The sequence below is a fragment of the Equus quagga genome, chromosome 5, assembly GCF_021613505.1.
Source record: "Equus quagga isolate Etosha38 chromosome 5, UCLA_HA_Equagga_1.0, whole genome shotgun sequence".
NCBI lineage: Eukaryota > Metazoa > Chordata > Mammalia > Perissodactyla > Equidae > Equus > Equus quagga.
Genome location: NC_060271.1, coordinates 108,023,090 through 108,035,487, shown reverse-complemented (window position 1 = coordinate 108,035,487; position 12,398 = coordinate 108,023,090). Strand labels below are relative to the sequence as shown.

Genomic DNA, 12,398 nt, shown 5'->3' with positions numbered 1-12,398 from the left:
TTCTGGGTTGCAGATAGCTGGCTTCTTGAGAACTCTGGTCTCACTTCCTCTAAGGGCATTAATTCCATTCATGACGGCTCCAACCTCATGACCTAATTTTCTCCCAAAGGCCCCACCTCCAAATACCATCACTTTGGGGGTTGGGGTTTAAGCGTGAGTGGGGGGGGGGGGGCACAAATATTCAGTCCGTGATAGACAGCAACTTTGAGATTCCTAGCGGTTTTGCGATGTTTTTTACTCAGAAGTTCCTTTAAGACTGTATACTCCTAGTAGGAGCAGGGGGAGTCATTTCTTCTTTTTTATGTCATCCCTACAACAGTGCCTGGCAATGATAGCTCCTCTCTGTGCTATTTAGTTTTAACTTTACCAAAGGTCAATGGTTACCACTATAAGAGTTTCTACCTCTCAGATAATTTTTACCAATCAAGGAACACAATCAAAGGTATTGGAGGCAGGCAGAGAAACACGTGCTACACAGGCATATAGGAAGAGTCCGGCTATTTTACCCTACCTCCTGAACTTGAAGACCAAGTCAGTATCAGTTGCCATCTTCCTCTTGGAGCAGAGATGGGTAAGGCCCTGTTCTCAGCCCACGTGCTGTATTTTTATTAAGGACCTCTTCTGTGCCGTGTGCTCCTTCTGGAAAAGCTTAAATCTTAAGGTGTCAAGCTTCTTTGAAGTCTTATGAAAGAGACAGTTAAGTTTCTTTTGTAACCAAATCTTGTTAAAAAAAATTATCTCTGTATGACAGGTTTACATTATATTATGTTCTGGTTAAATAAATCAAATATTAGCATTACATCGCAATATCTTTGCAAACTATGATAAAATGGGAGTGACAGTAGTTTTTAGAAGGGAGAGATTTACAAGTTTCAACTTTTAGAGATTAAGGTCTGCTGCCTTCCAAAACATAACTTAGTTTTAAAGAAGTGAGTTTCGCTAGGCTTCTTGTATGCAGCCTGGTTAAAGCTCAGAATACATCTTATGGTCTTAAAGATCCTACAGAATCCCCATCAGCAGATAGTATTGTATGTATTGTAGAATTAGCCTTCTGATTTTTCATAGTTTTTTTTTCTTTTTCTCCCCAAATACCCCCAGTTCATAGTTGTATATGAACTGTGAGTCCTACTAGTTGTGGCCTGACCAGCGGTGCCGTGTCCGCGCCCAGGATCCCAACCGGCCAAACCCTGGGCGGCCACAGCGCACCGCACAAACTTAACCACTCGCCACGGGCCGGCCCCAGAAGAGTTCTCTTGATAAATAGGAGTGTACCCATCTTTAATTCCATCCAGTACCTTGGTGGGGAATTTAGTAATCAAGACTAAGATCTCTGCAAGCCTAAATTTAAAGCTCCAAGTGAGGACAATACAGAAGGGAGTGGCTGTGTAGCTTGTGAGAGTTTATTTGGCAGAATTTTATTTTCATCATACAAGCCACAGAAAGTGAAGCCGGGTAAACTCGGGAATGTTAAGCATCTGAGAAGACAGTGGTTTTCATCTAAAAGCAATTAAGAATGGTGAGGAGACAAAGGGAGGAGGGGAGTTGCTCATTAAGGGGGAATATGAGTTACAATGAAGTTAGGAAAACATGGCTGTGGACGTGATTACTAACTGGTGCAAGACGTCCGCGTTTGACTGCCACGCGGAGGAAGGTTCAAGGCTGTGCCTAGAAAGGGGCACAAAAGAAGGGTAATGGGGGAGCGGGAAAGAAGCGGGGCGAGGGAGGTTTGGGGAGCGGCAGCGCTGGCAGAGGAAGATGCTGGGAGAGCCGCGCGCCAGGCGGGCCGGGGATCTCGGGGGAAGACGGGGTTCCACGGGAGGCGGCATCCGGGCGAGAGAGGCGGGCGCGGGCCGAGGTGCCCGGCGGAGCGCCGTTTGCCTGTCTTGTAAAAGGTGCGCCGAGCCCCCGCGGGAAGAGGCGGGCGCCTCGGGGCGCGCGGCCGCGGGCTCCTCCCCCGGCGCCTCCGCTATTTGGGTCAGGACGCGGCCGCCCCGGCGCCGGACCTTGGGACCCGCAGGCTGCGGGCTGCTCTCCGTCCGCCGCTTGCGTCCGCCCCGCCGCAGGTCCCCGGTCCCCGACGGAAGAGCGGCCGGCGCACCAAGGACAGGGGCGTGCGCAGGTGGGCAGGGGGCCCGGGACTGGCCGGGGGCGAGTGGAGGGCTCGGGCGGCACTTCCGGCGGCGGCCACCGCACTTCCGGGCGCGCGGGCGGGCTTCCGGACGCCGCAGGCCTGCGGGTCTTCTCCCGCCGGCGGGCGGGCGGTGCTGTGCCTTGTTCTGGCGGCGGAGCGGGCTGGCAGCAGCTTTCCCGGGCGCAGCCCTTGGAGAGCCGGCGCCTGCGAAGCTGCAGCCCCGGAAGTGCCCGGTATTTGCGCGCCGGCCGCCCGTCGTGGGGGGCGTGGGGCGCAGGAAGTGTCCGCCCGACCTGGCAGGTCCCCGCGCACCCCGAGGAGTTTCTGGCGGCGCTGGCTCGCGCCACCTCTGGCTCTCTGGCTCTTAGCTTTCACCCTCCAGCAGACGTTCTTGTTCTGTTTTGTTTTCCTCAAACTCAAATTCTCTACCTATTTTGCACAAAACGAAAGCCACATTTTCAGTGCGACAAACCTTTGCAAATAGGTCAAACATCAGGGCGGCCTAAATAAAAAAGAAATTATAAAGTAGGAGAAGTAATGAAAACCTGATGAAATATGAGTATCAGAATTCACCTAGAAAGTATTAGGTTATCCTGGTCGCTGTGGGAAATCTAATCGCTAATTCAAGGTCTCAGAGCTATTCCCTTGGGAAACTTAAACCCCAGGCTTGTGTGTAACCCCTAGTGTCCCTTTACCCTTCCTTGCAAAGTTTTTCAGACATACCTGAGGTTATCAAAGTTACGTAGTTTACGTATTTCCTCTTACGAATCTGCTGATGACTTAAGTGACTATATATGCTAGATGTTGCTGAAAGCATCATACATAACTTGATCATAATTTTCGTATCTAAAAATTAATTTTAATTAAAACTAGAACTTGAAAATTAAACGTTTTCTTTAATTTTTCATGACAGTTTCTACAAAGGAATTTTAATGTAGAAATTTAGTCTACATTTTGATAATTTATTATTTCAGTAGAATTCTTGATTCTCATCTCTGTAAATAACCTTTAATATGTAGTATACATTAATTTTAGATGCCAATAATTTATATTAAAAGAATTTATTATTTTCCATTGTTATTACTAGCACCTTACAAATTGAAACTTGTAACAGGAATAATAGCATCTGATTATCTAGTCAATAGATTTTTTTAATTACTGTGTTTTTATATTCTAGTGCAGGGGTATACTACTAATTTGATAATTAAATGTATGAAAGTTATATAAATGATATACTATAACCTTTGAAATTATACTGCAGGCGAGCAAGTGTTGTGATTTATTACTTTTCTACATTGCTATTTTTAGTGAGTGCCATTTTTCAAATTATTGACTTAGAAGCACATTCATTTTATACTGATATAAAACTCAAACATAGCTTGAGCTATTTCTCTCCAGTTATGGTTATTTAAAACCAATACCTAGTCCATTGATTCCAGTTTTTTTCCAAAGTGCTTTTTATAGTTTTGAGGTCCTATCAGCTCTGAGCATTTGTGCCCGGTCAGCATTCTCCTCCATGTCCTTGTGGCTGCTTTCTCACTCTTCGTCATGTGGCAGTGCATCCAGCAGTTCTCACTTCCAGGGTAGCAGGTCTCACTTCCTAGTTGGATGATCCCTAGGTAATGATTTGACAGCTGCGTGCCTCAGTTTGCTTATCTGCAAAATAGAGATAATGATAGGACCTGCCTCAAAGAGATAATTTGGGATTGGTATAAGTCCTAAAGAAAAGGTCAAACAGAAATTAATATTCTTTCCCACCTGTTTAAACCTGGTACCCTCTCAGGGATAAGATCTCCTTCCCAGTACATTTTTTTTTTTTAAGATTTTATTTTTTCCTTTTTCTCCCCAAAGCCCCCTGGTACATAGTTGTATATTCTTCGTTGTGGGTCCTTCTAGTTGTGGCATGTGGGACGCTGCCTCAGCGTGGTCTGATGAGCAGTGCCATGTCCGCGCCCAGGATTCGAACCAACGAAACACTGGGCCACCTGCAGCGGAGCGCGAGAACCCAACCACTCGGCCACGGGGCCAGCCCCTCATTCCCAGTACATTTTGACTTTCATTTATTTACTTAGGAAATGAAAAAATTTCATATTAGGCTTTGTTTTTTAATGTAAAATTCAAGGAAGGCCCAGCAGGAATTAGCCAAGAAAGCAATCAGAATAGGAAGATTTCTTTTAATAGGCCTCAAGATCAGCATATGAACATCTTGCATTAATTTTTTTATTGACCAAAAAGAGCCAAGATGATCACGCTTGATGCATGACTGTTAGAGATCATGCAAATATAAGTCATGAGCAAATAGTGGCTTTTCTTATCACCTTTTTGCAATAATCTTTCAAAATAAGTTTGTTTTGTGGTATAATTTTGTGGAAATAAAATTGAACGACTAATAATAATTACCTACAACTTCAGCTAAAGTTACAAATTGATCTGAATCTACTGCTGGCCTGTCTCCTGGATGGGATGGCAGTGGACAGATGGTTAGACTTACAGTTCACAGTTACACCAATTAGGTAAAAAAGACTAATTGCTTAAAAAAAAATTAATTCCAGGCAAACTGTACCCTGTCAGGCAGGCCAGATTAAGCACACAGGCTTTCTACTGGAACCTTTGGCTTCAGGAAAAGGGGTTCTTAATTCTCGTGGATATAATATTCACCAACACCTGAGGTAATTTCTGGAAATTATTTTAAAATCATTAGTCCTTCTCTTTTACACTTAGACCTCTAATGAAATAGGGCGTCCAAGTAGAATACTTCCTGTGTTCAATGCACGTAGTCTAGTTTGTTACTCAGGAATCTACAGAGAGGTATTCCTTTAGGCAGACTTCTTAGAAGTAGATTCTTCTTATTCTTCTGTTCCATAGGACATCATTCGAAACATCACATTGAGTTGGCTATTTAGAGTAGAAGAAGCAATAATGCTTTGCTTGAGTATGTGGGATCATAGGATATAAGCCATAGGAAGGCAAATTTCAGGTATTCAACTGAATTCGGAATTTGCATCTTTCCAATACTCTCCCACATTCTCACTCAGCTGTTTATTTTGTGTCCTATTTCATTCAGAACAATGAAGCAATCAAAGAGAACTTTCATAAGCTTCCACCATCCCATCTACCCACCTTCCTGAATCTGCTCACATAATCTGCCTTTTCTTTCATTACTCTGAATGAACGGTTTGTGTTTCCATCAAAGGTCAACTTCTGTCCTTGTGCACTAGAAACCATCCATCCGCTTTGCCTTCTCAAGTTTTTGCTGCAGCGTTTCTCTAATCTTTTACTTCATTAATTTATCTTCCTATTTTAAAAAATTGGATCTTTCCATTGGCCAAGAGAAATACTGTTATTTCTCCATCTTTGGATGCCATTTTCCCATGTAGTCATGGCATCATTTCTTTTGTCCTTATTTGTTTTCTATTTGCCACTTTGTTCTTTTTTCCCCCTTTCCTGACTTCTTTTGGACTAATTGAATATCTTTAGTATTCCATTTTTATCTCCACTATTGGCTTATTATTTATACCTCTGTGGAGTTTTTTGTTGTTCTTGTTTGTTTTTTCAGTGTTTTCCCTGGGGTTTACAACAGTGCATCTTTAACATTAACTCCGTGTTATAATCTAAGACCCTTCCAACAGTATATTCAATTTGTCCCTTCCAACCTGGGAACTGGCCTTCTTCATCCTTTGTGTAGATCCAGGTTTCTGTTATCTTTTTCCTTCTGCCTGAAAAACCTTTGTTAGCGTTTCTTGTAGTGCATGTCTGCTGGCAATGAATTCTCTCAACTTTTCTTTGTCTGAAAAAGTTTTTATTTTACCCTCTTTTTGAAAAATATTTTACTGGGTATAGAAATGTAAGTTGACAGTTTCTTTCAGCACTTTAAAGATGTGTCTCCATTGTTTTCTTGCTTGAATGGTTTCTGAGGTGATGTCTCTGAAACAATAGCTGCTGTAATCATATCTTCTCTGTACGCAATATATCTTTTTTCCCCACTGGCTCCTTTTTTTTTTTTTTTTTTGAGGAAAATTAGCCCCGAGCCAGCATCTGCTGCCAATCCTCCTGTTTTTGCTGAGGAAGACTGGCCCTGAGCTAGCATCCATGCACACCTTCCTCTGCTTTATATGTGGGACGCCTACCACAGCATGGCTTGCCAAGCGGTGCCATGCTGGCACCCGGGATCCAAACCGGCAAACTCTGGGCTGGTGTAGCTGAACGTGCAAACTTAACTGCTGTGCCACTCAGCCGGCCCAACCACTGGCTACTTTTAAGATTTCTTTTTAGTGTTTTTCAGCATTTTAATAATGTTGTGGCTTGGTTTGGTTTTCTTTACCTACTCTGCTTGAATTATGTTGATCTTCTTGGATCTCTGGGTTTATAGGTTTTGTCCAATTTGGAAAATTTTTGGCCATTTTTCCTTCCCAGTATTTTTTGTCCTCCACCCCCCCTTTCTTCTCTGTAACCTTGTGTATGTTTTAGAGTGCTTTCTATTGCCTCATAGGCCCTGCTTGGTTTTTTGTTTTATTTTAATTTTAGTCTTTTTTTTTTTTAAATCTGTGTGCTTTGTTTTGGATGGTATCTTAGTCCATTTGGGCTGCCATAACAATACCATAGACTGGTGTCTTATAAACAATGAAAATTTATGTTTTGCTGTTCTGGAGGCTATGAAATCCAAGACCAAGGAGCCAGCAGATTCAGTGTCTTGTGAGGACTCGCTTCTTGGTTCAGCACCTTCTTGCTATAACCTTACATGGTGGAAGGGATGAGGGAGCTCTCTGGGGTTTCTTTTCTAAGGGCCCTAGTCCCATTTATAAGGGCTCTGTCTCCTGAAAGCCTTGCCTCCAAATACCGTCACCTTAGGAATTAGGATTTCAAGATATGAATTTTGGGGGAACACAAATACTTAGTCTATAGCAGATGGTTTCTATTGCTATGTCTTCAGGTTTGCTGACTGTTTTTTCCCAGTGTTTTTTCTGCTGTTAGTCTCATTCAGTAAAATTTTATTTCAGATATTTTATTTTTTATCCCTGGAAGTTCTGTTTAATTATACTTAATACCTTCTATTGACCTCCTAATCGTGTTTGTGGTTTCCTTTAACATATTTTTAATATTTATGTTAAATAGTCAACATATTTGTAATAGTTGTTTTAACATCCTTGTCTGCTAATTACATCATCTCAGTCATTTTCTTGCTTCTTTACATGTCTAATAATTTTTGATTGCATGATCAACATTGTGATTTTATGTTGTTGAGTTCTGAATTTTTTCCGTTCCTTTAAAGAGTGTTGGACTTTCTGTTGAAGGCAGTTAAATTACTTGTAAATCGCTTTGATCCTTTGGAGTCTCATTTTTAATCTATTTTAGGGCAAGTCTAAATAGCCTTAACTCTAGGGTTAATTTAGCCCCATTTCCAAGGCATGACCCTTCTGAGGTCTCTCCTGAAAGCCTCACATATTTCATAAACACTCTCCTCTCTGGCTGGTGGGAACTTGAACACTTCCCAGTTCTGTGGAATCTTTAGGAATAGTTCAGCTTATAGCTTCCTGGTAATTGGTCTTTCCCTGGAAATTATTCTTTGCCTGGTCTGATGGGGCTTCACTCCATGCGTGTGCGGACTGGTATTCAATTAAACATTCAAGGAGACCCCTGTGCTATTTCTGGAGTTCTTTCTCTTTCCCTCATCTTCAGTACCATGCTGTACAAATTCCTAGGGGCTTCATTTTCTCTGAAGTTTGATCTCTGTTCAACTCAGTGAGACTACCAGGCTCTGTTTGTTTTTTCCCTCCCTGTGCCATAGTCCAGAAATTGCCTGCAGTTGGAAACCTAGGGAGATCTTGAGACTTACCTGATTTGTTTCTTTTTCCTCAGAGATCATAGAGGGCATTAGTATAATAATCTGTTCCTTGAGAAAGTGTCAGGAAAAACAAACCAAAAAATTTGCAAATTTAATTTTCTGTAATGGACGGTTTACCATTATTTGTAACATTTTCCCCAAGTTGCTAACAAAATTTAATAGACCTGTTTACAAAATAGGAGAAATTGATGGGAAAACAGTTTTGGGAACTTCAAAGTCTATAAAACATCCTTACTATATTTTACTCTGGTTGCAAAAGTTTATCATAATACTAATATGCTTAGTGCCATTTTAAAGTTTCAGAAGGAAAGGGGGCTTTATATTATTGTTTTCCTTTAATGATCTTCTGATTTTAAAAACAGAGATAAGCAATAAAACTGGTGAAGGTGGGATATACTTAGAAAGATTATGGTGCATTTAGTCAAGGTAGGTGAGCTTATGTGGAATTAGGTGGGCCAAAGCTTGGACTTTGAATGCAAAATATTTAAAGTTCAGAAGAAGAAAGGAGTCAAAGAAGTAAATTTTTGTTACTTAAAAAAAAGGGGGAGAAGTTTGAAAGAAAATAAAAACATTAAGACCTTAGGCAGAAATAGAAACGTAAGGAACAGAGCAATTCTGAGTAAGAAGAAGAAAGGAGATGAAGCTTGCACAGATGTTGGCATTTCTGCTTTCTGTGTTGAATAAAGCAGAGATGGGGTGGGTTACAAACTTGCCAAAGATCTCTAATATGTTTATATCCCAAAGCCCTCGGCTTTCAAAATGTTGTCACTTTAAATTTAAATACAAAAGTGAACTAGTTGCTAAGGTGGAGCTTCTTCTTGGCCTTCCTTAAAGATTAGATAAGATCCGGAAATCAGCACACTAATTAATTTTATACAAATAAAAGGTTCAGACGTAGTTAAGCACAATTTGAATTCTGAAGCAGTTTTCTCAGAAAATTATAAGATGCTTTTACCTCTATTTATCACACCCTTTAAAAATAGATGGTAAAGGGTAAATTTCAGATCAGTCATGTAGAATACAAATTCTGAATTAAAGATGATATTTTACACTGGATTTTAGTTATATCCTTAAAGTAAATATTTCCATTGGGCCACATACATTGTAAAGGTAATTACTCATAATATATTTTAGTTTATGATTTATGAAGTTCTGTGTGTGTGTTGATGTAGACTTGACTTTTGTCAATTGAAAAAGCTCTAATATTTTTATCTTGGGCAAAAATAATATCAACCTTCATTTACATTTATGCGTTTAATTTTAGAAACAAAAACCAAGAAATGCTGCATTCCACAAACAAAGGACTGATACTTGGCATCGTGGTGGGAACTACTGGAATCAGCTTGCTTCTTTTGTGGTACCATAAGGTTCGTAGACCAAGGACAACAATGAATTTGCCTAAATTCCTTTCTCTGGGTAATACATCTGATTCAGTGACATTGCAAGATGAAATGCATGACGGCCAAGGACCGACAGCAATCTTTCAACGAAGGCAACTTCAGATACTGGAGAAGTTAAATGAATTACTGATAAATATGGAAGAACTCAAAGAGGAAATCAGAGTTCTTAAAGAAGCCGTTCCAAAGCTGGAGGAATATATACAAGGTGAACTTGGAGGGAAGATAACTGCTCATAAGATAAGTCCTCAGCACAGAGCTAGGAAAAGAAGGCTTGCCCCAGTTCAAAGTTCAGCAACGAGTAATAATAGTTCAGAGGAAGCAGAAAGTGAAGGAGGGTAAGTTTCTTTGAGATGTTTCCCATGTTGAATTGATTATTTATTGCATTATTGCTCTTATTTAGGTACCTTCATTAGGCATTCTCGGTCATATATTCTGCAACTAACAAGACATAAAACAGAGTCATTATTTTGGCTTACATTACAATTAAAACCATATTCCATAGAGGTCAATATTTAAGGTAGTTTAGACTGCCTTGACGAAAAGAATATAGTGACTTACGTGCTAGGTGGCATCAAGTGGGTATTGGATAAGACAGTAATTGTTTGCCAAAATGTGTAACCTGTTTTTCTTTGTGGTCACTATGTGACACCTTGTGTAAGAACTGTCGGATAAGTCCTGTCAAATAGAACTTTCCCTGATGATGGAAATTGTCTAAATCTCTGCTGCCCGCTGTGGTAGCCACTAGCCACGTGTGGCTGTTAAACACTTGAAATGTAGCTAGGGCAACTGAGAAACTGAATTTTTAATTTTTTTTGGCCGTATTAATTTAAATTTAAATAGCCACGTGGGACTAACGGCTACTGAAATTGGACAATGCAGACCTGAAAAGATTTGAGAAAGTATAAGTGATTCAGTTTCATTCTTGCGTGGGGTAATCCACTGAATTCTAAAGGCAAGAAGATAAATAATATTTTTTTAGAGAAAACCAAATGATTTATCAATAAAGAAATTGTGCCTGACTAGTGTTTTTGAGGGGTAAATAAGCAAGTAAATAAAGAAGTGCTAGTGAATATGACGTAGCCGGAAATTCTTCAGGGCAGGGACCCTATGTTTTCATCATTGTATTCCTAACGCCTTGTTGTGCCTAGCACAGGATAGATGCCAACAAATATTTCTTCAATGATGAGTGATCTGCTAAATTACCATGGAATTGGGAGAAGGGATCTGGAGAGGAAACAAAGGATAGGGATGAAAGGGTGATTTCCTAGATAAAGAAATGGAAATGGTTGATCAGTTCTTTAAGTAATTCGAGTCCTAGAATTGATCTCAATGTCTTTATATGTGAACTGGAGAAATAACCATATGAAAAGTTTTTCAGATAGGGAAGAGCCGCAAATGACAGACCTAGATAACAGGAGGGTCTTAAAAGTTTGTATTCCTGAACAAAAAAAAAAGTTGCAGGCTGGTTTTAAAATAGGCAATGGAATGTTTAAGAGGAATCTAAAATAGTTCTAAATAATTCAGAGCTATAACTCAGAAAAGAGACTTGTTATTTAGTAAAGACAAAAATCCCAGCATAACATTGAGCATCACTGAGAGTAATTGAAGACAAACCAATGGTTATCTTGCCTTTATGTAAATCCATGGCTTTTTCTCATCAGGAGTCCTGTGTGCAATTTTGGCAATCACATCTTAGAAAGGACGTAATGGAATTTAGGACTAGGCAAGAAGATCCACTAGATTGAGAGGGGGATCAGCCCTGGTAAAGGAGTGTAGGCCAAAAGGATGAGTGACTCTTAATCTAAAAAGACCTTGGTTAAATTGAGCACAGGCTTGTTCAGGAAATTCTAAAATTCTGGAAAGAGAGGCAAACTTTGATAAGTTTAGGACAAATAAAAGGAAGATACTTATGGGACTTAGTTAATTTCAAGTAATGTATAGGCACAAATTGTTTATGTGGGTTCAGGAAGGATTTGTGAAATTTATGAGTAACAGTGACAGATGGCTAATAAGAAAAACTAGACATAGGAAAACTTTAAGATTGATGTCAGGTAAGACATCCCCTCCTCTTGCTGCTCCCGGGCATCTTTGTTAGCAATGGAATACTAGAATAGATGTAATCGAGCCCTAATGGCTTAAACTAGATTACAGTGAATCCCATTTAATAGAATAGATGGAAACTTTTTCCTAGTTAGCTGTATTTTAAAAAAACAAACAGGGGCCGGCCTGGTGGTGCAGCAGTTAAGTGTGCACGTTCTGCTCTAGTGGTCCAGGGTTGTCCAGTTTGGATCCTGGGTGCGGACATGGCACCGCGTGGCAAGCCATGCTGTGGTAGGCGTCCCACATATAAAGTAGAGGAAGATGGGCATGGATGTTAGCTCAGGGCCAGGCTTCCTCAGCAAAAAGAGGAGGATTGGCAGCAGTTAGCTCAGGGCTAATCTTCCTCAAAAAAAAATTTTTAAAAAAATAAACAAAAGCAAACAAACAGAAGCTTAATTTGTGGGTTTTTTGAGAGAAAAGATACAGGAAGATTTAAAAGATCTTTCTAAATGGATACCTTGAAACAAACTTCTTAAATAAAAAAATAATTTTTTAAGAACAAGATCTTTGTAAAGTATATTTGTGTAAATTTTAGATTGCCTGTCCTTTTATAACCTCCCATGGGGCAGAATGACTGGTCCTCATAGGATATAGTCATAGCCCGTTACCACATTTGAGATGGATGTATCCTTGATACATAGTGTCCTTGATAGCAAAATGAAAAGATCAAAGGATTATGTTCCACATGTAAAATTTATCTTTTGCAATAGGTATCTAGAGATTTTGACTTCTTTTATTAAAACACTTGTCAGTCACAATTTGCAGATACTATTAGTTTAATACAAGAAAAGAAAAAAAATCTGATTATATCCTGAGTTCTCAAAAACTTGAGTAGATCCATCAGTAGAACGCATTTTCTTTTCTTTTCTTTTTTCTGAGGAAGATTAGCCCTGAGCTAACATCTGCTGCCAGTCCTCCTCTTTTT

At 40.1% G+C, this 12,398-nt stretch overlaps 1 protein-coding gene across 3 annotated transcripts in view; it reads left to right on the top strand.

Moving 5' to 3' along the window:
• Positions 1 to 1,412: 1,412 nt before the first annotated feature.
• The window catches only part of RMDN2 (regulator of microtubule dynamics 2), a 79,787-nt gene continuing 68,801 nt past the window's right edge, over positions 1,413 to 12,398 (top strand). Inside the window, exons 1-2 of one of the 3 annotated variants that reach the window (XM_046663591.1) lie at positions 1,413 to 1,688; positions 9,238 to 9,708. In XM_046663591.1, the coding sequence (XP_046519547.1) occupies positions 1,588 to 1,688; positions 9,238 to 9,708 (572 nt within the window). In that variant the 5' untranslated portion in view covers positions 1,413 to 1,587. The other 2 variants (XM_046663592.1, XM_046663593.1) reach the window with 2 other exon arrangements.